Source organism: Podarcis gaigeae, assembly GCF_964106915.1.
Source record: "Podarcis gaigeae genome assembly, chromosome: 4".
NCBI classification, from domain to species: Eukaryota; Metazoa; Chordata; class Lepidosauria; order Squamata; family Lacertidae; genus Podarcis; species Podarcis gaigeae.
The window spans coordinates 9,504,296-9,530,426 of NC_139677.1; the positions used below are offsets into that span (position 1 = coordinate 9,504,296).

At 41.8% G+C, this 26,131-nt stretch overlaps 1 protein-coding gene across 1 annotated transcript; it reads right to left on the reverse strand.

Annotated features, from left to right (window-relative positions):
* Window positions 1–2,414: 2,414 nt before the first annotated feature.
* Window positions 2,415–25,958, reverse strand: DIS3 (DIS3 homolog, exosome endoribonuclease and 3'-5' exoribonuclease). Its single transcript, XM_083737799.1, has 21 exons — window positions 25,563–25,958; window positions 23,535–23,692; window positions 22,333–22,526; window positions 21,474–21,547; window positions 20,354–20,518; window positions 19,471–19,641; window positions 17,936–18,049; window positions 17,714–17,851; window positions 16,512–16,658; window positions 15,506–15,622; window positions 14,328–14,429; window positions 13,334–13,398; window positions 12,885–12,969; window positions 12,053–12,180; window positions 10,683–10,769; window positions 9,870–10,026; window positions 8,315–8,529; window positions 6,318–6,486; window positions 4,784–4,942; window positions 4,213–4,335; window positions 2,415–2,859 (listed from the first exon to the last, which is right to left on the reverse strand). Exons 1-21 carry the CDS (start codon window positions 25,803–25,805, stop codon window positions 2,773–2,775), a joined length of 2,898 nt encoding a protein of 965 aa, XP_083593925.1. The 5' UTR covers window positions 25,806–25,958; the 3' UTR covers window positions 2,415–2,772.
* Window positions 25,959–26,131: the final 173 nt, after the last annotated feature.

Here is a 26,131-nt window from a genome sequence, read left to right on the forward strand (position 1 = left end):
GTTGAAAGTTGTATCTGCAAATTCTGGTGCTCAGTACTGGTGCAACAATCTGTTTCATAAGTTGGATCTTTAATACCTTCAAAGTACCTCAGCACTGGATTTTTTGTCACCTTTGCATGCATTCCCCTCCTCTAACTTCCTTTTAGCTACAGATAGGTAGCCGTGTTGGTCTGCCATAGTCAAAACAAAAAAAATTCCTTCCAGTAGCACCTTAAAGACCAACTAAGTCAGTTCTTGGTATGAGCTTTCGTGTGCATGCACACTTCTTCAGATACCCATGCACACTTCTTCAGATATTATCTGAAGAAGTGTGCATGCACACGAAAGCTCATACCAAGAACTGACTTAGTTGGTCTTTAAGGTGCTACTGGAAGGAATTTTCCTTTTAGCTGTGAAGGGAAACTCGGCATGGGAAGAAAAACAAGAATGGTAAACTACTTTGGCAGTGTAAGCTCTGCACCCCTCTGATAATGTGTCAGTAGGGTTTAGCAAGAATTCACAATTAATTTCATGGAACTTTGAAGTGCCAGGCATAGCTCTAATGGCTTTAGCCCAAGCGTAGCAGAGTTTTCCTGCACAGCGAAGAAGCTAGTTGAGGTGGAAATGACTAGTCAGCTAGACTCAGAATAACTACTTACAGGATTTATTAAAAGGAAAAATAAAACCAGCAGAGTTTCTGCATACAAAACAAAGCAAAATAAATCCTTTCTTTCTCTCTCTCTTAACCATACACAGCACTTCTACTCCTAACACACCCCAACACAAACTGTGCTAGCATTCCTAGATAACAGAGTTGAGTGCTGGTCGTTAACCAATCAGAGTAAGTAGTTTCTAGGTCAAGCAGACCTTGGCTTTCTGCCAAGAGAAATTGACACTGCCTTGAGTTAATTGTGTGAAGCCAGAATCTGTAAGTTTTCATGAGAATCAATTAACAGAAACTGAACATAATTTTACTACAGCTCAAAACTAGGAGCCTCTGAATGTCAGTGTCGGGGAAATTTCCTTCTGCGTGGAAGGATCATGGGATTAGATGTCGTCCGGCCCCCCACAAGGTCTGAGGGACAGTGGACCAGCCCCCTGCTAAAAAAGTTTGCTGACCCCTGGCGTAAGTGTACTATAAAAACCAAACCAATAAAGTTCCCTGTGGCTCTTCAAAGAGGAGGTGCATCTCAACGTGATTAATGGGCTCGGGCACTCCCATCGTGCTAACTAGCCTCTTGGAGTGGAGCAGGGAGGAGAGGGCAACCTCTAACCTAATGTATTCCTGAGCAGCTTTGGCAACAATAGCTTATTCAAATGTGTCAGAATTCACAGAAGGAATTTTTGAGATAAACGCAAGGCAAGAGCCACCTGTGGCCTCCATTTATTTTTTTCAATTTTGCAGAGACACAAGATGGAGATAGGGACAAACTGAACCTAGTGCAGAACTATGAAGGTAGACAACAAATTTTGCTTTTAAAATAACTTTACCAGCTCATGGCCCTGTTGTCTGATAAAGATGTACAGTGGTACCTCAGGTTAAGTACTTAATTCGTTCCAGAGGTCCGTACTTAACCTGAAACTGTTCTTAACCTGAAGCACCACTTTAGCTAATGGGGCCTCCAGCTGCTGCCATGCTGCCGGAGCATGATTTCTGTTCTCATCCTGAAGCTAAGTTCTTAACCTGAAGCACTATTTCTGGATTAGCGGAGTCTGTAACCTGAAGCGTATGTAACCCGAGGTACCACTGTACACTCGAATGGATTAGAATCTCAGCAGTACGTGCTCTACTGACATCCAACATTAAATTCTCCTATTCAGTATATTTTTATTTCTATTCCTTCTCAGACTAATGCCCCAATTTTACACATTCTTTTTAAATCGTTCTCTAACATGCTTGATCTAAGGTTCCATTTCCCAGTTCTAAATTAGGTTCCTTCCATTTACTGTTCTTCTTCTGCAACCACACTTGTAAACACTTTTAGCAGAATTCGGTAAGTATCTGTCACTGGCAAATGCCTTCCAGTTTTTTCCTCCTGTGGCACAGCCTTCTCCATAACAAACTCACTTCTATGTGCAGGAATTTCTGTTTGACTGCTACATTTATGAAGGGAGCCACCTAGCTATAGGCTATGCAAGCCAGATACAAGTTTTACCATCTCCAGTCCTCTTTATGAGTTCTTCCTTAGCAAATGGAAAGAATATGCACTGCTTCCTGAACCATCCCTCTGTGGTAATAGGGCAGCTCCCCTAATCACTGCTAGAAGCTTAAATCAATTCTGAAGAGACCTCTACATTTTTCCAACTTACAGGAAATACCAAGGTATGTAATTCAGAGGCAGTATTTAATATGTGGACAAGTGATGTACATTTCCTCCAGCAGGATATCCCTCAGCAAATGTTTCTTCCAAAATAAATACTATATGCACTTGCGGTTCAAAAGATGGTTCATTACTTCCTCTTTTCATTATTATTTTTTTGTACATGAACAGTTTTAGCAAATGTTATTTTGAAAAGTCTGAAACACCACAGCACATATAGACAATTCTAAATCAGGAACTTGTAAAGATATTCTTTACTCTGCTGCTTCTGTAGAATCGCCTAAAGATGTACAGAAGCTTAGCTTCGTTTTTTAAGTGGTGCTTTAAAATACAATACATGAACAGGAACATATAAAAATAAAAGTTTAAATGACACAAAGTTATTTAAAAGTGGCTTGTAAATGTATATAAAATATAATTTGTCTTAAACATCCAATATGATGTAAAATTAACTAATTTTTGCTAAATGAAGCTATTTTCCCAATTTTGTCTTCTTTTTCTCTGGTTCATTCTTGCCGCTCAGTTGCTGGGCCTGGCTTGGAATACTAATGCCTTGTACCTGACAGAAAAGGAAAAGGTTAACAATGTGAAAAGCAAAAGCCATTCCCCACTAGCGTAGGACTTTTAGCTGTGCAATGGAACAACTTTGTTTTGCACACCTACGAAATGTGTTCTGGGGTTTCCCCAAGCCTCCGGAGCAGATTTAGGGGGCATCAAAGTGGAGAGGTTACATGGCACAGTGAAAAGTCGTGTTTGCAGACCTGTTTAGCTGAATGCCAGCCTAATGCTATCAGTTTTTAAAATAAAATAGTCTTGTCACTCAGCTTCACAACATGTATATTCTAAAATCCTAAACAGAGATGTTCTTTGGAGAAGCCCCCTGCCCTCCCCCGGGGGGGAGTTGCTGTAGGATAATTCACAATTCAGTATAGAAAAAATGGACAACAGTTCTCCCACTTCTCCCCAACAAAGTCACACGAAGAGCAGAGGGATCCAATATGTGGCTCTCAAGGGCTTTTTGTACTACCTTCCCAAAGCTGGAGGACACACTGGGCTTTGGGAAGGAGTCATGAGGGCTCTGTCAGGATCCTAGAGTCCTCCATCCTCATTCCCAAAGCTTGCCCCCCGCCTCCCTGCCCAACAAGGCAGTGTGCATCCCATGGGTTCAATGCTGAAGTACTCTTGCAGCCCACTTGGTATGAAAAGTTGGACCGCCTTCTTCTAGTGAACAGTAAACAGAACCCACGATACAGATAGGAACCGGCTTGATTCTTAATGGGAGTCACAAGAGACTGGCAGTAAGTTTTCACCCCCCAGTACACCTTTTTCCTATGGGAAAAAGTAATGAACAACACTATATCCACTTAACTGCCAGGGGTCCTTTACTTATTTTACCTATTTCCACTTATACTAGAGAAAGCAAAATGCTGTTGCACAGAGATAAAATTGTGTGACCTCATCTGACCCTTATCAACAGGTCTTTTTATATAGGAGTCCAATGTGGTTTTTTTCTATGCAGATACATCCTATACCTTCAAGCGGCCATTTGAATATATAAATCCTTGCTACTTATGTATGAGCCAGCACTTTGCTGGTGAGTGAAGCTGCAGCAGCTGGATTTAAATCACACTGAACCACCACCTGTGTTTTTCCTAAGCCCCCTTTTAATTCCAGTGGGAACTTAGTTCCTTCCCACCAGGTCAAAATAATAAAAGGCAGCTTGTGCCATACTTCCTCCATGCCAACCCAATTAAGAAAAGTAATAGATAACATATTCCTAGGTGTTTTGATCCAAGAAGGAACCTCCAAATCTGTCTCAAAGTTTGCTTTCGGATCTACTTCAAACCAATATGCAATGCTTTGACTTCTCCGTGTCACCACACTGTTTTCAGCTACTACGCCAGTAACCTACCTTGGGCTCCACCAGGGCCATACGGATTTTCTGGTGCTGAATATTGGAAGCATCTAACATGATGTTCACTATAACCTTGTCAAACGTATAGAAAGGCGTGCCTTCCACAGTGAGAGAGGGAATCTAAGAAAAGAACGTATTTTTTCCCCTAGTTCAATACAGAATTGACACACTGAAGGATAATAAATAGTAATAACATTTAAAGTATTTAAAGCATAACATTTTGAAGTATTTAAAGCTTTGGCTTTCAGGAAATATGCAAACTATACCAAGCCCCTAAGGAAAGCAACAGCTGCATATAAGTAATTTGCACTTTTAACAGAGTAATATACCTACATTCCTTCAATCAGCTTAACAAAGCATGCATAAAACGAAACACACACAAATAGCATGCACACAGCCCTGAAACCAGTTTCCCTTGTAACATATCTAATGCTAAACTTACAAAAACACACATTAAACTTAGTAAGTTTGAAATGCTTCTTAGTGGTTGGGAGTTGCATAAGTGGCAGCTGGGCTTTGTGTGATGTCCCAACTAAAAAGATCCCATACAAAAACTAAGACGCCTTACCTCCTCGTTGTACAGAAGGGCTGGTTTTGGCTTGTCTTTTTCTTCAAAGAAGACGGTGCCTTCCAAGCCATATTTGGGAATCAGAACGACAATCGCATTTTTCCGTACAAACAGGATATACGCCTCTTCATTCACCACGCCTTTGTTTTTGAAAAACAACTATGGTAGGGAGAAATGGAAACCATTTTTGATGTTTAACTATAGCAAATATAATAATGCATTTTAGGTGCCAGGCAAAATATATTTGTTTACTTAATTTGTATAAATATAATAAATAAATAAATGATACTTAATAATAATGATAATAAATGGTTATCTTCACTGAAACCCTAGAAGAAAAGAAGCAAGAACATGTTTCCTCTACAGTTAAAGGCAGCACCCAGATGAATTAATTAACTAATCCCACTCCCTTCCAAAGTACTTAGACAAATACTTTGAATTTTATATTGAATAGATGAACCAGTGGTGTTTTTCTTCCCGGCATTGAATATGCTGAGATGTGCGGGGGGGGGGGGGCATATGGATGCAAATGTATGCACTTCCTAGCACCTCTTCTTTCTCTAGCAAATGACTGACCACACTGTCCTTCCACTCACTTCTGAAATAACCAACACGACTGCAGAGTCCTACACAGAAAGGTAGACTCTGGGCAGTTTTAGCAGACATTTGAATAGGTATACGAAATAGAAATGAACCGTCTTTTTACACAACACTTAAGTTTTCAGGGAGGGGGGGACAGATAGAATATTGCAGGCACTATGGAAAATATAATCTATTCAAATTTAAGAACATTTCAGTTCCACAGATATCTATGGCAGCTAAATACATGCTTAATTCTCTCCTCTGCCAAAATTAAAAGGACAAATGCTCTTGACTTGGGCTGCATCATTCTTTAAAAGCATGCTTCTCCAAAGTTCTAGAGATTCAAGATGTAAATACAGTGGTATCTCGGGTTACATACACTTCAGGTTGCATACGCTTCAGGTTACAGACTCTGCTAACCCAGAAATAGTGCTTCAGGTTAAGAACTTTGCTTCTGGATGAGAACAGAAATCGTGCTCTGGTGGCGCAGTGGCAGCAGGAAGCCCCATTAGCTAAAGTGGTGCTTCAGGTTAAGAACAGTTTCAGGTTAAGTATGGACTTCCGGAACGAATTAAGTACTTAACCCGAGGTACCGCTGTATAGCCATCAGACCAACAGCAGCTTCAAATTCCCAAGTTTCCTGTTTGTTCACAACACAATATTATTCATTATGATGCACTGCCTAAACTGTCGCAATGAGAGAGCTTCCAAACGACCCTTCCCCCAATTGCCGGCACTTTGCTGAAACTAAGCAGGTATGATCAAGGGGAAGAAGAGGATATAGTTCTTTGGGGGGTGGAGTTCATTTTGCCTCATCTTTTGACTCAAGAATCCCCCAAGACTGCAAACAATATAAAGCCATTTAAAAATTACAACCTCGAGGTGAAGCAGCCATTGTTCCAGCACTCCTTTATTCCCAAATGCTTTGTGGAAGAAAAAGACAAACATTCACCTGAGTGTGGAAGGCAACCGAAGCTCTCTGGGCATACTGAGCCATTTTATGCCTGTAATTTAGATTCTTGCACAAATCTGCCAATTTATGTTTATCCGTGAGGTCAGGATAAGTGCCGTCTGCCCCTATGGCCACAGCCAGCAGCCGATGTACTATAATATCAGCATACCTGCAATGAAAGAAGAAAACATTAGTCACTGACAAGTGAGAGCCAACCACAGTTTGTTTCAGGTGCACAGAAATCCTTGTTAAACATTCAGGTTTTGCAGCTCGCATCTTATAGAGCAGTTCACTTGGAAACTATAAGCAATGAAGGAAGAGCAAAGGTGTGCAAATAAAAACCTTGCAGAGTGACAGTTGCTCCTCACGGGAGTGTCTCTCTTCAGGGCTTAAGCTTGCCTGGAAAAGAAACCCTGTAGTTATGTTCAGGGCTTGTGATAGGGCTGGTGGAGAGGACTTTTTCCTTTCTCGCTATACTGAAATCTTCCTCTGTTATGCAATATGCTGAGGTTTGGGGCCAGCTGCCAATCCCAAACCTGCGTACTATATTGCTTTATTTGAGGGGGGGGGAGATACAGTGGTACCTCGGGTTACATACGCTTCAGGTTACACACTCCGCTAACCCAGAAATAGTACCTCGGGTTAAGAACTTTGCTTCAGGATAAGAAGAAATTGGGCTCTGGCGGTGCGGCAGCAGCAGGAGGCCCCATTAGCTAAAGTGGTGCTTCAGGTTAAGAACAGTTTCAGGTTAAGAACGGACCTCTGGAACGAATTAAGTACTTAACCCGAGGTACCACTGTACTGAAGTGTGAAAAGAGGAGGGAGTATTTTCTCTCTTCCTATTCCTATGTTTCCCCTGGAAACAGATCGTGAAACATGTCCACTCAACTCAAATCTTACTTCCAGATTCATTTCTCCCAAAAAACTCTCCATTTAGTGCAAGGAGGAGCATTTTCTTAACCTCATGGCAAAAATCTGACAGTGCACATTTAAAGTACCTGGAAGATTTGATTTGTATTTCGTGAAAGGTAAAAATCCAAAGGTAAAAAAATCCAAAGCAGTTTCAAATTCAAAGAACTTGCTTACATCTATTTCTCCGATAAAACATGCCATGTCGTTTCAATATATGAAGCAGGACTTTAAAGGTTTCTGGCCTGTTCTCCTAAAAGACTGTTGAGGAAAGTCTAGCCTTTTTATAAGCTACATTCTGTGGCTGTCCTTCGTGTGTTACACAGGTCCCCCTTGAAAGCAGTTACAGCTATGGGGTGGGGCTGTTTCTGCATGATCTAGTCCTATACGTGGCTGGAGGTTGAATGTGAATTAGATAGTCACATGTGTCTTTTCCTGAAGTCTGATAGGGTGTTTGTGTGTGTGTATAAATGACACAGGCAGTACGGAACCAATGAAGCTCTTTTCATCCTAATACATCTTGTCATATTTCTGCTTGTATTGCAGGTGCTTCATGCAACAGTCGTCCAGACATTTGGACGGCGTTTCCCTATGCTTTCATCCTACAGCTATCAATATTGTAGAAATGTGTGCTCAATATAAATTTAAAGGGTATAGGAACTGAGTAGGACAATCCCCTCTCTTTCCTCTCCATTCTTCCTTCCTTCTGCTCCCCCTCAGCTGATATACTCAGCATTCAATAAGCCCTGGGGGCTCAAAGGCTCTTAAGGACTTTGCATCAATCAAGATTCCTTCGCCAAGATTTAGTCTATGCTTTATCAACTAGTTCCTACACAAAATCAGAAAGCGTAAACAGTTCAAAATTCTGCAAGACAGTCCCAAAGTACGCATAGAAAGCAAGAAGACAGTAGGCAAGTTTGCCATATTTGCACGATTTGTAATAAAACTTTAGTATTTGAAATAACAAAAGCAACATTGAAAGTAATTTATCCTAGGGTGATTTGGTAGAATGCAGCAATTGTCGAACTATATTTTTAACAGGCTGCAACACACACATTTTTTCCCTTTCAAAATTTAATGGCGATTACCTTCTGATAGGTGAAGTAAAATGTGTATAAATAGGAGAGGCTAAGCCATAGTGACGAAAATCGGTGTCCATTCCAGAGCAAAAGTAAACTGCTTGCATCATGCAGCGAGTAGCCAAGATACGTAACAGAGTGTTCAGGTAAGGGAAAGAAGGTGATTCCGCACTGTCAAGAGAATCAGCCAGGGCTTTTGCTGAGTCAGTTTTGATGTCCAAACCCTATAGAAAAAGGAAGGGGGGGGGGGAGTCGCTTTCAATATTTCCCAACACTTTGGCATGGTTTAAATATGCATTATTGAACACATTTGCTGATGCAGGCCAAGGAACTGACATATGACACCCTGAGCTCCTCAGGGAAAGGACTACATGCAAGATGAAAAATAAACCGCAATAGCATCTGTTCAACTCACAAACTTAAGAATCAATATGGCTGCCCTCAACAGGGGTTCAAAGCCAAGGTAAAGGAAATAAGAGATGGCCAAGCCATATCCTTTTGTTGTACACAAATCAAGTGCTCATGAACTTAATTTAGATGTCAAAAGGACAAGGACTCTGAGGCCTACACAAGTATACAAAGCACTGTCTTGCGCACACAGGGAGCAAACCCCTTTTACTTCCTCCAAATTCTAGAACAGACAGGGAATGTTTTCCACTCTGTGGGCCAGATCTTTATCAGGATCTGTCTCCCAAGCCAAATTTGACAGGTGGGAGGGGCTGCCCATCTATCAATCACCTGATGTCACAAATGATGTCAGCAGATTTGCTGCCAATATGGAGAGGGGGCGGGAATCCTTCTTACCTGTTTTGCACATTATTCCAAAGGCTCCAGACAATTATTGAGTGCTTTGGAAGTTGCTCGAGTGGGCTTTGGTGAAGCCCCACCCTTTTGGCCAAGCCCTGCCTTTATCTGAATGACTTCAGGCGTAGAGTGGGTTAGCGTGGCTTGCCCACAAATTTGGTCTAACGGGCCAAATGGGTAACTCTGGTGGGTCAAGACTGAACTGACCCATGGGCTGGATATTTAGGAGTGGCCCTGGGATTGAAGTGCACAAACACTTTCTGGTTTGAAAAGCCAGAGTACAATGATCTTCAGTAAGAGGGTCAGAACCCCTTACAGGGTTGCAAGACAGCAGCACTACCATGCAGTGAAACAATTAAGTGGGTTCCCAAATGCATGTGAGGTGGGTCTTGGGTCTGCAAAGTTGCCCTAATACATGTGTGAATCAGCATGGGCCACCTTTAAATAACTCATTTAAATTGCCGTATTTCAAAAAGTGAAAGTCCAGACATAAAAGTTGTTGTTTTTTGCAAAGTCTCACAAAAAAAGCCCGGATATATGGTGAGACCTCCCCTCTCTCCATGACCTCCTCAGATCTGCTCTGGAGGAGCAGGAGAACCACTAGAACAGTTTGTGGGGAAGGGAAGGGAAAATAGAAAGGTGTGTGCCAATGGAACAATTTCCTTAGCACTACGCTGAATACAACTCCACGTGCGGTATTCTGATCCCAGTTAGGAACTTGATCCTTTATCCACTTCAATTCCAAGCATTGATAACTTGCCTTAGACTTTGCAGCCTTCACAAGGATGTCATAATTTGATGGAGGTGGAGCAGGATGCTTTCTTAGCAAGGCATGCTCTGAGAATTCATCGTAGATCTTTTGTGCCACAGAGATGTTAGCAAGCAACATGAACTCTTCAACCATGGAGTTGGTTTCTCTATCAACAGGAAATGTTACACTTATAAGAAGAGATGCCGTCATGGAAAGCGATAGCTAAAATTTGATATGTTTGTTCTGGAGAAGCACAAAGAATTCACTCTTGCATATTTTATACATGATACACAAATGCCCTTTAGACACTGTTCCCTGTCCCTGTGACCTAATGTCAGTTCTGATGCACTCTGGAGTGTGTTTGTTCTAGTGGACAGGCTCAGCTACCAGCTCTGTTCAGCACGTTGCTTATGTAGCCAAAATTAGACGTGCACATTTAGATGCTGCAGACTATAGCTCATAAAATTTAGATGTGTTGCTTGGTTATATTGTAAAGTGCCACATACACTAATGGTTCTCTGTAAGTTAACAAAAATAATAACATTATCATTAAGTCCATGTTCACTATTTTCCAACAGTCCCAACTTTTCCACAGAACAACCTTTTTTCTGAACGCTCTAAACAGAAGTGTACTAGAATATATTCTTAAGCAGTCCACATTCTGTTATTTATCTTGACGGTAAGGAACATATACTGTCGACTGCTTTGATATTTTGAAGTGGCCTCTGGTGTGGAGAGCTGCACTGTGCACATCATACTTCCATTATGGCGCACTTGTGAACAAATAATTGGACTGCAGTGAAAACAGGAGATAAAACATACTTGAGCTCCTTTGTCTGTAAATCAATAGGATCGTGGGTTTCACTATCCATGTGGAAACGAACTTCAGGTGAGGAGAGAGTTAAAGCCCTAGAAAGTAACAGATGTGAGAATAGTAAAATATTTTACAGAGCCTATACATCATACAAACAAGTATCTGAAGGTACCGGTAGAAAATGATGGCAATAATTACAATTTTCTACTGATATTTAATCCATCTTTGGAAATTGCTATATTCGTTGCAACATTCTCCTTGCGGCAAGGAGTTCCAGAGCTTACTTTTCTTCATGCTAAATTCAGCCATTTGTTCTGGATGTTTTGTCTCTCAGCATCTCTGTATTAGTCAGTGGGATGTCCCCTTCCTCTCCTCTCCTTGCACTCCTCAAAAATCTTATCCAGAGGGTCCTCCAACCCTCTGCAGATTTTGAAGGGCTGTAGGGGCCAGCTGGCAAGTGGAATGACAGCACTGGATACCACACAGAATTGTTGTTGTTGTGGTGGTGGTGGTGGTGGTTGTAGTTGCTGTTGTTGTTATCATTAATCAATTTAACTTCACTTTCTAATTTCCTTCAACACCTTCTCCGTCCCTTTCCCCTCAGAGAAGGGAGGCATTCTTTTTTTTAAAAAAATAATTTTTATTAACTGGCCAATCACATCAAATTAAATCACATCGCATAAATTCCAAATTACAAAGCCAATACTTCAAGATCCAAAGGGGGATTCAGATCATCTTCTTATTGCTGCGTTAATGTCCAAATCAGTCCCAATCAGTCCAAATAAAGTTCATAATTCTATCCAGTCTTATCTTGGTGTTTCCACATCATATCTTATTCATATAATTTCTCTTTTTCCTTTACAATCTCTTCTGTTAGTCTCCTTAAGCCGGTAACAAGTATAATAGAAGGGAGGCATTCTTTCCCACCTCCGCTCACGCCAAACTTCTTTTGTTTCTTGGTCATCTTTATTCAGCATGCAAGAGTTCCTGGCACTGGGATGGGTCCAACAAACAGGCTATGGCACAGCTCAGGGGTGTAGGAGATGGGAACCCTGAGGCCCATCTGAAATTGGCTTTATAAATGCACCAAGCACCCACATTTGGGACTGCTGCAAGTTGCAGGGTGCAGTGGTGGTCATGGTTAACCAGTCTTTCAAATAAACTTGATCTTGTTATTGAGAAGCACATGTTTCTGTGGAATTTCAGAACAGTATGAAAACTATGAAAACTACTGTGCTATCTTATCTGCTACTGTTTTCTTTAGGGCAGACAACTGGAAGATCCACTCTAGCAAATGCTAAGTGGCTGTATTGGGTCATAGTGACTCCACATAAATGAAAAGCTGTGCAGAAGAAGACCCGCAGTAAGAACTACTTACCCGTTATCTATCCGACGCTTCTTAAGAATTTTGGCTAGTTTATTTAGTCCACGCAGACTAGAAGTAATGTCATCATTCAGGCTGGAAGAATCTATTTTCATTTGTGCCTCAGCATATGTAAGGGAAGCCTTTGGACAGAAATATATAATAAAAGAGACGCAATCAATATAAGGGCAGCAGTTACAATTCTTAAGAGAACCCCATCTCAATGCGACAGAATTCAAAAATCAATTTTTGATGAAAGTTTGAACTGGGCAACCTTCAGTGGTTTTACAGCACTAACTCTAAATGCATAGACAACAGGCTTTGCTGTTGATTTTGATCCATCTTGTCTGCTACTCTTGTCTTTTTGTGGCATGTATCAAGCTCATTTATATTTCCTTTACTGAATCGTGATTGTATTTTCACTGCTTTTTTGTTCACCATTCTGGATGTAAAAGTAACATACACATTTCAATATACAAATAAGTAAATAAAGAATATTTTTCAGAGCGCCAAACATAGCAAAATGTAGTTTAGATTGTAAGTAACATCCAATGTTAAGTCACACTCAAGTAGACCCACTGAAATCAGTCAACTTAAATCCATTTAAGTCTACTCTAAGTATGATTTAACTTTGTCCAGATCTATTGCTGAAGAAACAACCAATGTGATTTCAGCCACTCACATTATCTGGACTGGACAGTATATATATCAGGTAAATAAACTTGGAACTCACCCATTTTTAGTGTCTTATATGTAAACATATTCAATGCCCCAATATAAAGCAGGAGTTCAAAATGGCACAAATCAGCATGCGTTGTTAAATATTCCAAATAAATGTGAACCTTACCTTGGAATTAATTACACTTTTTGTAAATCTAGTTTTCAAGATTTCAGCATTGTGATTCATTTCCCATATACAGGAAAATGCAAGCCTAGGAAAGGAGTAAGAAGTTGCTGATGAAACAGGAAAAGTTACTTGCAGCTGTCCTTGACCCTAGGGTGCTCTTGCCTGAGAAGACAACACTTCTGCTCAGGGAAGCCTGCTCCCTCCTCTGCAGTTTCCATGAAACACTCCCCCCCCCCCCCCCGCTTCTTGCTGCAGCCCCCCAACCCTGGCACCCCATGCCATCCAGTTTAGGAGGATCCCACAACCCTCGTGAAATGGATCCTTGGAGAGTGCAGGACATCACAGTGAGAACAGAGACGTGGAAAAACCTGTTCTGCAAACAGAACTGTTTTCTGTTTACAGAAGAGAAGTTATTCTTAAATATCTAAAAACTGTATCCACACAATTACCTGTCAACATTGGATCTCAACGAACACAAGTTTGAACTGAGCAGCTCTGGAACCATATCAATCCTCTGCAAAAACACACAAAAAAATGACTATGGTTATTTATGATCTATATATATATATATTGACATAGTGTACATCTATAGAACTTTACAGTGGTGCCTCGCAAGACGAAAATAATCTGTTCCGCGAGTCTCTTTGTCTTGCGGTTTTTCGTCTTGCAAAGCATGGCTATTAGCGGATTAGCGCTATTAGCGGCTTAGAAAAAGGGGGGGAAAGGGAAAAAACTCGCAAGAACTCACAAGACGTTTTCGTCTTGCGAAGCAAGCCCATAGGGAAATTTGTCTTGTGAAGCACCTCATAAGACGGAAAACTCTTTCGTCTAGCGAGTTTTTCGTCTTGCGAGGCATTCGTCTTGCGGGGCACCACTGTACTCATGTTGTTAATTTGATCAAGGATATGTTGATAATCAAACGCTACCTTTCTCACATTACAGTTCCTATTTTTCAACCAAGCCCTGGGTATGCTGCCTTCAAAGCCCCTTTCAAAGTGCAGGGCAAGAGAGAACGAGAGGTTATGAAGAAGCCATTGGAAGCTCCTCTCAAAAAAGCCCTCTCTTCCCCTGTGCTCTGAATGGCACTTCTGAATGACATCAAAGCCTGAAAAAATAGACTTTGAAATGAGCTTCTGTAGGCAAAAAGGATCACCCAAGGTCAGGTTAAAATCCAGTCAAAAGCAAAGTCTTATTGTGATGAAAGTACAATAGACAATGCTTTTCACACAATTTCGACGCAACCAAGGTTGTGTTTTGGTCAGTTCTCTACCCTTGGGATCCCAGCAACTATTGATTTTTGGTTAATTCCTTTACTGGGAAACTGTTATTCAATAGTATGATTGGTTAGCTTCAGAAATATAATGCATTTCATGTCTGGAAGAAACCAATATAGGGAATTAAAATGCCACCCAAAGGTAAATAAATACAAACAGGAAAATATACCTTTTCACACAGATACACAGTTGTGCCCCTTTTTGCAGATTCCTGGTCCAGGGCATTTCCCGGACGAATAAAATGGCTGACATCTGCTATGTGTACACCAACCTAGTAAATAAACAGATTATTCAGAATTTTCAAAAGTAGGTATTTTATGAAACTTCTCACTACCTCAAGCCATCAATCAGAAACGTAAATAGCTCTGCTGCATATAACCCTTTACTTCTAACTTTCCATGTTTCTTGAAGTCATTAGAGAGATGTTTTGTTGCTAAACTTGTCAGTAACAGTGCAGCGGCACATACTCCAGATGAAATCATACAGTAAAAAAGGGAAAGGTAAAGGACCCCTGGATGGTTAAGTCCAGCCAAAGGTGACTATGGGGTGTGGCATTCATCTCGCTTCAGGCCGAGGGAGCCGGCGTTTGTTCACGGACAGCTTTCCGGGTCATGTGGCCAGCATGACTAAACCACTTTGGCACAATGGAACACCATGATGGAAGCCAGAGTGCATGGAAACACCGTTTACCTTCCTGCCACAGCGGTACTTATTTATCTACTTGCACTGGTGTGCTTTCAAACTGCTAATTTGGCAGGAGCTGGGACAGAGCAACGGGAGCTCACCCCGTCACGGGGATTCGAACGGCCGACCTTCCGATCGGCAAGCCCAAGAGGCTCAGTGGTTTAGACCACAGCGCCACCCGTGCCCTTATAAATCAAACAGTATAAGCCTATGCATTATCTACTCAGAAGTAAATATACTTTAATTGTGCATAGAACAATTTAAGTGTGGAACTAGAAAACCAGGAACTGAAACACACTGGGCACAAGCACAGTGAATATATATTAAGCCACAGCAGCAGCCCTACATGTATTCACAGAAGCCTGCCTTCAAATACACTATGTGTGTCACTGGCTGTAGTACTGCAGCTGAAGTGCTCATAGTTCATAGAACAGAATGAAAGCATACCTGAATGCAATCCACAAACCTGAGCATAATAAATAGATTTATAATGGGAAAAAACTGTGTAACTGCTTCTTATAGAGCAATAAGCCTTTTCCTCTTGCTTTGGGTTCTTTTATTCTCCCACCCTCACATGCAGAAAACAGTATGTTCAAGACCTAAAGGATGACTTAGATATACAGGCGAAAATGCATGTCAGCCTTCACCTGACATTTGACTTACTTCAAGATTTCCATTTTCCAGCTTTCTACAGTGCAATGCATCGTCAATATCAGTACAGCCAGGGGGATCCACGCTGCATACACACAAATGTCTCAAGTCCTCTCTCAACTTCATATCCTGAAATTTTGTTTTCCAACAAACATTTTATAACTACTGCAGACTGTTATAATAATTATGAAAAAAAAGTTCACCATACTGAAGAAACTGCTTAATTATAAAACTTGGTAATTAAGATGAGTAACCTTGGAATGAACCCTTTTGTGATGCAGCAAAAACAGCATGGAAGCTTGCAGCACAAAAGACCATGAACTTATTTTGGCATACATAAGCCACATTCAGTTTTTCAGAAGCAAAAACTTAAGCAAGCAGGTATACAGGATGTGACTAGAAAGAGAAGAGCATACTTATAAAAAAAAAAACTGAAGATGAAAGGCCAATCAATGCATGAGAGAGTAGAAAGTATGCCATCTTACTATGAAGAATACAAATAAATACAATTTCTAATAAAAACGATGCAAAATTGAATCAGAAAGGTGCAATGCAATCCAATGCTACTTGGAAGATTAACAGTTTAAAGAAACTGTTTTAAAAGGGAGAATTGCCTCCTGAAATGACAACTGCTTTGCAATAAATTTGTGGGAAAGCTGTGGACAATTGATATCCATAGTTAAGGATACTCTGCACATACAATTCATTTTAATTTCATAAAGGAAACAGTCTGAAATTGACTTTGATGAGGTTTCAATCACCTTGGAGAAACTTAGCGGCTAATTTCTGTCAGCTTGAGACAATTAAAGTGAAATGAGTAGAATCAATGTTTGCAGGAAGGCAGAGGTTTTAAAAAAAAACCAAGAGTTTAAAATCCCTCATTATGGAAGTGAATCTGAATAATCACTTTTCTATTTCCATTATTAATCATTGTTCCCGCTGCAGCACAAACTGCATTGCAAACCTATGGTGATGTTAACCAATTAGTACCTCTGAACGTTATCAGTGCTTACTGTACCTGGTCAGTAATGCTCCAGGGCATCTTGGGCAAGAAGCTAAGAACCGCTTGGGAGAAAGCTTGGTGGGGAACATCATGTTCAAGCAACAGGACTTCAGTCTCAGTCTCTTTATCTCCAGCTGTTCCTAAATTCTTTACAAAATGACCCTAAACCAATACACGTCTTCATTAATATTATGAAACAATATGATGAAATTAATATTAAAGACAATTAAAAATAAATATTATTGTAGGTAGCAATCCTATGTGGAACTTACTTGGGATGTGAAATTCTCACTACATTCAGTAAGAATTATTCCCAAGTAGGCATACATCGGATCAAGCACTTATTTAAGTATATCAGCTTCTGTGTTTCTGAATCAGGATATGAGCAAAAACAGGTTCCATCACAGACTTGGTGACCACAGTCACAAGGCTTAAATAATTTTGTAAACGGGATGATAGGTAAAGGGTAAAGGGACCCCTGACCATTAGGTCCAGTCGTGGCCAACTCTGGGGTTGCAGCGCTCATCTCGCTTTATTGGCCGAGGGAGCCGGCGTACAGCATGACTAAGCTGCTTCTGGTGAACCAGAGCAGCGCACGGAAACGCCGTTTACCTTCCCACCAGAGCAGTACCAATTTATCTACTTGCACTTTGACGTGCTTTCGAACTGCTAGGTTGGCAAGAGCAGGGACCGAGCAACGGGAGCTCACCCCGCCGCAGGGATTTGAACCGCCGACCTTCTGATCGACAAGTCCTAGGCTCTGTGGTTTATTTTTTTAAAAAAAATAATATTTATTAAGAGTTTAAAGATTACAAAAAGAAAGAAAATTAAAACAAATCAATACAATACAATACAAAAACAAAAACACTACGTAAAACATTGAATTAACAAAACAAAACAAAAACAATTAAAAACACTTCCAATATTTTCAATCTTAGCTTTCATTCACTTGTTTCATTGACTTCCTCACGCCTCCCTTTTTGTATTCCACTTCAATTAACTGTTTCAGCTAGGCTCTGTGGTTTAACCCACAGCACCACCCGTGTCCCGTAACAGGATGATAAGTTATGATAAATGCCTTTCAGGCCACACTTTGCCTACCAGTATATACAACAAAAGTAGTTCAAGTTAACCTCTTGTGCCCTCCTTTGTAACAGTTTGATTATCAGGTTGATTGGTTAAATCTTCAGAGGCAGTTGGTTTCCTTTCAGACTTACATTAGGATATCTCGAAGTCCTAGGCCAGCCATCAATAGCAACGATAATTCTTTGCCCTTCAAGTGTTGAAGCCTGTCTTGTTTCTATTCGGATTCGAGGGATTCTGCGATCAGCTGGTGTAAATAAATGTCGCCTTGCCTGTTAGGAAGCAGGGGGAATGGCTTTTATTGAAATTAGGGAATTCAGGTAGTGAAGAAAGCATTCTGCAACCGTTGCTCTTACCTCTTTTATTTGGGACTTACAAAGCATGCCACAAAAAGGCCTCCAGTTTCTTTTTATGATGCCCACAACTCTGCCGGTCGGGCGCAGCATACTCTTGTTCCCAGAGGTCTTCAGCTAGGTTTAAAAACATATATCATAAATATAAACTGCAATTATATAAACAACCAGGTTCCCCAACCTGCCATACTTTAGTGGTAAGAATGTTCCAGGTCACACCCCATATTATGACATCATTTGAACTACTCTTTGACATAAACTTCCCTTAAAGCATTCCGAATAGAATACTGTAACGATTCATTTACAAGCCAGGCTGGCTTGCGTAATTCTGTACAAGCACAGGATTTGGTTTTGTTCACTTAAGTATTCTGATAACTTGCATTTCAATCAGGAAAACAAATTACAATAAAACAAAAGGCAAGTTTCTAGCATTTATAGCCACAGAGATCCCTTGAAAGTGTGTGGATGGAAATTTAAGGTGTCAAAAGAAGTTTAAGATTTCCCATGAGCTTTTGCAGCTCATGGAGCTCCTTCTGCCTTTCCAAGACTAGCAGAAGAAGAATAAAATAACATTCTGCACTAATCTAGACCAAAATCTATACCATGAAAAACTGTATTCTGCAACTAAAAAACTACGGAAATAAATAAAATATCCAAAAGTACTCTCATTTTTTTCTCATTAACTCAGCACCTACCAGTCCTAGGAAGTTCTATGAATTATACTGTGGGGAAGGGAAGAGGAAACTCAGAGAAGGGGAACTCTTAAGACTTTTTTTCTGAGCAGGGGCATTCTCCCATTCAATCTGTACGCTCAGTTTCCAGACATGTTCTTGTATGCATCACTTTTATTTCTTGCTCTGAGTTTGAATCAAGGAAGGAAATAGCTTCTGGTCAAGGAATAGGGAGTTGTATGCTTGTGTGTGTGTGTGTGTGTGTGTGTGCACGCATACACCTTCTTTTGTTTTTGTATGTTGGCTTGTCATTTTTGGACACTCCATGAAGATGTGGCTATGGGGGGGGGCACCATGAAGGGGGGCACTTCAAAAGTTAGACCACTGTCCCCTTGGCCTCAGAAAAATCTTCTGAAACGCCAGCTAAATTTGAATATTTCATCAAGCACTGCCCAGGTTTTCAAGACCATTCTTCTAGGGTTGTCATATTCCCAAAAGTGTGGGGCGGGGGGAAGGTCAACAACTTTGGCTGATTTTCACTTTTGGGAATATTGCAACCCTACATTTGCCAATTCGGAGAAAATCCGCCTGGACGACATTTTGACAGTTTGATTCCCAGACATATGGCAGCCCTAATTTTTCTAGCTAGAATGCTGCTTTTGAAAATTCAAGATGGAATTCTGAGAATGGTAACGTTTGCACCTTTTCCCCCAATGCATGCAAGGAGTCACAGGACACATGCATCCAAATAACTGACTGCCAAATCAATTAAGATGTACACACTGATGAAAACAGTCAGACTTCATTGCAATAATAAGAAGAGCCAAGTGCGGAAGAATAGAGAAACCTGGCATGTTCATGTCATACACTGTTTTCCTTCTGTTCTTCTTTTTCCACATCATCCTCTTCATCCTGACCCGCCTCATCAAGCAAGACCACAGAGGATGGTGCAACCCAGGCATCTTTTGATAACAGCTCCACAGCTACGATGTCTTCATGCACTGCGCGATTTAAATTTCTAAGCCCTTGTATTAATACCTGTAAGCATCAAGCAAACATTCAGTTTCAATTATAATAGTCGCCTTATGAAATCACGTATTATCCCATAAAATAGTAGAGGGATTCCCAGCTGTAAACTTGGTTATCCATGTGCCTTGGGAGTATTGCCTCCCAAGAGAGGGACTGGATGAGTTCCAGAAAAGGCCTGAAGTGAGAGGGCAATGTCTGCTAATTGCTACTGGCCACTAGTCAAGAGTTACATCTCCTAGCTTTCTTCAGTGGCTCAGTGCAAATTTAACAATTAACCCGAATTAAGTGAACAAAGCTCGTTTAGGATTAAGATCCCAAATGTACAGTGAAGCCATGGTTGAGCTTCAATAGAAAAATGTCGGTACAACCCGCTGATTGCCTTGCAAACCAGAAGGGGGAAATCTGTTTTTACAACATTCTTCTCTATGCAGATGCAACACTTAACTATAAAACTTAAACAGTTTTGATGTAGCATTTCAGCATGAGCCTGAATGAGCTTATTCTGAAGCCCCGCTGATTTTAGTGTGAATCAGTGTCTAGTAGACAGTTCTCGAATTGCAGCTGACAGGTAAATTCACAAGAGTTTAAAAATGATCTCTTACCTCACCCTATCAACCCACCTTCATTTAAATTATGCAAAAAATCGAAAGAGTATTCATATATAAAACAATTGCACCTTTTCCCAATAAAGGATTTCACAAGCAATATGTATCAAACAAACCTCTCTCTCATCCCCATCACCGTGAACCCAAACTGTAGCTTCAAGGTAATTATCTCTGTTAGCTCTGAAGGTTCCTTGAAGGTAAAGGCCAGACTTGATACCCTGCTGCAGTTTGCTGAGTGGAAGATGCTCAGAGAAAATGATCCTTCCATTTTCTATTTCATTCTGTAAGAGCCAGATGCAGATACAAAAAACAGTTAAGAGTCAGTAGGCTGCTTTGGACATAATCTAAACCATGGTTTAATGTTACTCCATGCACCAAGAGTAGGTTACAAGAAGCATCTTCTTCAATTTTTCAAACCACTGAACTTCTCCATAAAGCAATAATAAAAAATGGTTTGATTTTACAGAGCTAAACATGCAGAGTTCCCTGATGTTAGGCATAAAGGAGAATTTGGGTTACAGTCATACCTAAATTGCGCTCTACGCATGCGCAGATGCGCCAAATTGCAACCCGCACATGCGCAGACACGGGTTGCGAACGCTGCGGGTTGCAAACGTGCATCCTGCACGGATCACGTTCACAACCCAAGCGTCCACTGTATTTTAAAACTGAAAGTGGAAGTTTTCAATCTCTTCCTCTTACATGTGAAAGGACAGGAGAGTACGTGAGCCAAAGGCTTGTCACAACTCGTGCACCTAACACTACATCTGAACCAGCTAGATGTTTCACCAGATCCCTGACACTCAACTTGTTTCCATAGAATGAAGCTGCCCTTCTCAGCCCCCTGAAATACCAAATATGAGCGATTCGCCTAAGCTGATGATTTTAGGGCTAGATCTTCATGGGCAAGCCTGGTGGTGATATTTATGGTGCAACTATAGTTTTGTTGTTGCCATGAGTTTGGAAGTGGTTCTTTGCCAATCTAGCCTTAGTTTGCAAGCTTTCCAATCCTCTCTTCTGCTTCTTGCCACATCACAGGAACACCAAAGAAAAATGGAAACCACTGCTGAACAGCGCAAAGAATGATGGGAGTCCCACATTCTACTCAGCATTTCTCGAATAAACTTGAAAAGAAAACAATTCCACAAGACTCAATGGTATATTTTCTACAATACTAAAGTTATACTAGAAATCTTTCTTGTTCCAGAGACATCTACTCAGAAGAGTGAAACATACCGCTTCATCATTTATGCAAGCAAGTCGATCCACAAGTTCAGGATTGGCTATCAAGCTCTTTATGTACTCTTCACCTGCCAATAAAATAAAAATACATTTATGCAACAATAATCATAAAACAAGCAATACTAATTTACAAAACTATTAAATATTAAACTGGTGCATAATATTGTTTTCTACAGCAGCAAATCTTCAGTTTGGATGGTGAGACTGACATGTGGGCTCCACAAATTACGTCTAGGCTTGATAGCAAGAATTATTTCTACTAACAGAACGGAACATTATATAAATGCTCCTAAGCATGCAAATAATCTTTCCACTAAATACAATCTGTTCTGCCCCAACCACAACTGTTTTACCAAAAATCCTGCACATTCCTTCTTTTTGGAAATTAATTACTGCTCCACTACTGTATCAAACATTCCATTAATAACAAGGAATATTTCCCCCCATAATTTTTATCCAGCAACAACTCCACCGGGTCTCCCCAGCTCCCTTCAACCAGTGTTGGGAGGACACACTGAGCAAGGTGGTAGCAAAAGTCTCCTTCTGCCTTTCTGAGATGAGAAGCTAGCAGGGCAAGCTAGGAGTGTATTTTGCAGAGGAAATCACTTGCTGAGAAACTCACAGAAGCAGAACTATCAGTGGGCAGGCTGAAAAAAATCTGCCAGGCTAAGAGTAATGAAGTGCTCCCAAGCCCACTGATCTCATGTGCTGGAGCACAGTCCAGGAGAAATCTGTTTTCTAACATCTTTCCTCCAGAATAAGTCCATTCTAGGTTTGCAACCAGCACATGTTACCACAAGGCTCCTTTTCTTATGGCAGAACTGTATGGCTTTTCATCAATGCCTGGACTTACATGTATAAGCAGTAATTCCCTCTTCCACAGCTTTCTCTTTATTTTTTCTGTCATTGGTGAGCAAGATAACTCTTATCCTATCTTCGTCCTGCAATCCCTTCAGATGCTCATTATACCATTTCACTGCTATTCTGATGGCTCTGTCATTACGGTCATTAGCATTTTCTCCTTGTTCTTGTTCTATGTATGTTTCTCTGTAGACCAAAAAGCAAACCAACAAGCCAGTTATTCATTTAAAAATTATCCATTTACAGTATAAACCACACAAAATCCTCTGGCGCCTACAGGCCCTCAGTGTATTGTAGGGCTAACTATATATCTGAGCCTGCAATATGTATGAAGCCTTTGCACAAGAGGCACATATATATGTATATATACATATCTAACAAAAATTCCAGTTGAAATGGAATCTGTCAAACAGTCCTCCAAACAAGGTGGTATGCAGATATACTAATTATTATTACTATTAATCAAATTTATATATACAGTTAGGGGTGAGGTGGGTTAATAATGCAAAGACAGAACACACACAATCCCATCAGGCACTGTGCTGTTTTCAGCAACTTCATCTCAATTTAGCTATTTATTTTAAAGCATTTCTATACTATTTAGGGAACAATCTTATACACGTTAAGCTAGCATAAAGCAAGCAAGCATCCAGTCACACCAGGTCCAAACTCTCTTTAGGAGCAGGGCTACTGCTGGCTCAGCCACCTTAACACTGGCGGAAGGAAAACAAGCCTTTAAAATAGGGTTTCAGTTACAGCACCCTTTTTGCCAGCTTAACTAACAATGTGGCTGATCCACTCTCTGGCCCCACTCCCATTGCACCCCTTTTTCAGGGCTTATGTCATTTTAACAGCCGCCAAGCTTGGCTCAGCCAGGATGAGGGAGATACTTCAGCATTTCTCCAGCTGAGCCAAGGATGAGAGAGTTAAGTCATCATAGCCCAGCAGTGCCAGCTGCCTCCCAGTTCTGCTGGAAATCCTCTGGATCCTAAGAGTACTCATCTTGATAGAGCTTGCTATGAGAGTTATCCCTCAATATTTTTAAAAATTCCAAGTACAAAAACAATCAATATCATAAAAAATACAACCTGAAACTAAACAGCACCTAACAGACTATTTGTATATATTGAATGTATCTGTTAGTAATGAATAAAGCAGTGAAGAATGGCGTAGCTTACTACTTCTCGTGCTTACTTATGATGCTCATTAGTGAAAGAATAGAAATGTTTTTCAGAATTTGCTAACACATCTCTTATTCGTTTGTATACTGGAGCGCTCCGCCTTCTTACTTCCTGCAAGACCGTCTGAGGAATGATCACATTTCTAATAACAGGATCTTCTAGTATATCAATCTGGAAAGAAAACATACCAATGTGAGTAAATTGCCATAATATTTAGCAACAACCAACAGATATTTCATGATTGCAGCCACTTGGAAGAAGAACTTCTTTAAAACACAAAGGACACAACTGTAAACTCAAGGCACACTAATGGGCCACTCAGCCCAGGTCTTGCCCTTGCCCTTTTGTATCAAGAGGCAAGAATGCGGTTGCATCCAAATAACTTCTGGTCAAGAGCAGACCTGTTGAAATCATCCAGGGCAGCAAGGGTAGCCTGTACTGTTTCACTGGCTAAAGTGAACTGGGAAGCCGCTGCCCGCCCTCCTTTACCTGGGCTGCATGGCAGAACCCACGGAAGCAGTGTTAGAAACTTAGGTATACAAGCTAGGAGCCAAATGGCTCCTTAAACCAAGATTACAAAACAGAACGTGCAGTTGCCATTTTTTGGCTCGAAAGTCCTGTTTTTTTCAATATGACTTTACGGTACCTGAAATTTGTTCCGATCATGCAGATAAAATATGACAGCTACAATTCTCTGGGATGCATTGCTAGTGTGTGGAAACAGTCCAGATCCGAGGATCCCCAGGGAGGCATGCACCTCCACATGGTGGAGCCATCCTGGCACCTTCACTCAGTCGCAAGGGGGCCGAGAGTCGGGATGCAGAATGAGGCTGGTGATTTTTGAATGCTGACCTCTTTCCCGTGGGGTGAGGCTAAGTATGGTCTCACAATGTCTCCTCCCCTTAAGCTTCCACCACCCGAGGCAGCTGCCTCATCCCGCCTCACGTTTGGCCAGCTCTGCCAAGACAGCACATCCCACCCTTGATGAGATTCCCCCCCCCCCAGCCGTTGGTGTACTACAACTCCCATCACCCGACCCCAGGCAGCAAGGGATGATGGTGTGGCAGTGGCAGAAGGGCCACAATAAATGTGATAATGTGTACCCCTATAAATCCTTGAGTGGTCTTCTAATAGAGAAGTTATGGTAGCCTGTTACTTTATGAAACTGATGATTTTGAAAGTTGCCTCCCCGCCATTGGGGATGAAATACAGCTAATATGTTAATCACAAAGATACAGCTCAAAGCTAGAACATAAGTTGCTACATGGTGCAAATGGCTACACCATTTTGTTAATTTAATTGTACACAGGTTGTAAAGGTAAAGGGACCCCTGACCATTAGGTCCAGTCGTGGCCGACTCTGGGGTTGCGGTGCTCATCTCGCTTTATTGGCCGAGGGAGCCAGAGTACAGCTTCCGGGTCATGTGGCCAGCATGACTAAGCCACTTCTGGCGAACCAGAGCAGCCCACGGAAATGCTGTTTACCTTCCCGCCAGAGCAGCACCTGTTTATCTACTTGCACTTTGACATGCTTTCGAACTGCTAGGTTGACAGGAGCTGGGACCAAGCAACGGGAGCTCACTCCGTCGCGGGGATTCGAACGGCCGACCTTCTGATCGGCAAGTCCTAGGCTCTGTGGTTTAACCCACAACGCCACCCGCGTCCCTTACACAGGTTGTACATTGACAATAAAGGTAGTAGTAGTAGTAACACAGGTTCCCAACATGCATGCTAAAACAATGTAACAGAACACGGTGGGAATCAGAACTTAATCAGCAAAAATTGCCAGTGCTTATTGCACATGTGTATCAAACATGAAATGAGGTAATGATGCATATGGTTGGTGAAAATTGAAATGCTTTGTTTGAATTTTTACCAATACCACTGTGCCACCGGGCAGGAAGGATCCGACTGTAACCCATTTCTTTGCACCCATAACGCCTCATGTTTCGAGTTTTATTGGCTTAACTCCGGAGACAAGCTATTTTCTGGGTGTTGTAGTCCGGCAACAGCTGGGGACCCGCGCCTGAGAAGCCCATTACCTGGTGCAGCAGCACGTTGGTGTCGAGCAGCAGGTAGTGGGGCTCCGGGCAGAGGCTGCTGGCGGCCCCGCACGGCTGAGCTTCCAGAGGCCGCTGGTCGCCGCCGCCGGCCTCCTCCGCTCCGCCGCAGAGCGCGCAGGCGGCCGCCCCGCACGAGATGTCGTCGCGCAGGTAGTGCTCGCGGACCACCTTCAGGACGGCGCCGGCCCGCGTGCGCTTGAGGAACGTGCGCGAGGTCAGCATCTCGTCCCGCCGAGGAAACCGTGAGGGAACCGCCGGCCTCGGCACTGCTCCCACAATGCACCGCGCAGCCCTCGCACCCGGCGACGCGCGAGCACGCTTCCGCCCAGCAGCGGCCGCCGTCGGCCACCGTAGCGAGCGAGGGAGCCGCTCTAGGCAAATCCTCTCTCTATGTCGTCGCCGCTCTGACGGGCCTAGTTGTTTTTTTTTCCGGGGTTGGCGGGGTTAGAATTGCTGCGCGTGTCCGCCACGGGAAGGGGCGACGCTGCGCTTACCCCAATCCGGTTTTAAAAAATAAAATAATATAAAATTTGAACGGGTTGGTTCTG

Bases quoted from the DNA above. Each gene is read 5' to 3' on its own strand.
- DIS3 (XM_083737799.1), bottom strand. From the start codon at position 25,805: ATGCTGACCTCGCGCACGTTCCTCAAGCGCACGCGGGCCGGCGCCGTC. The intron at 8,530-9,869 runs GCAAGTTATCAA...CTTTTTCTATAG, and splicing joins TGAAGGCTGCAAAGTCTAAG to GGTTTGGACATCAAAACTGA. The intron at 6,487-8,314 runs GTAATCGCCATT...CTTTCATTGCAG, and splicing joins TTTACTTCACCTATCAGAAG to GTATGCTGATATTATAGTAC.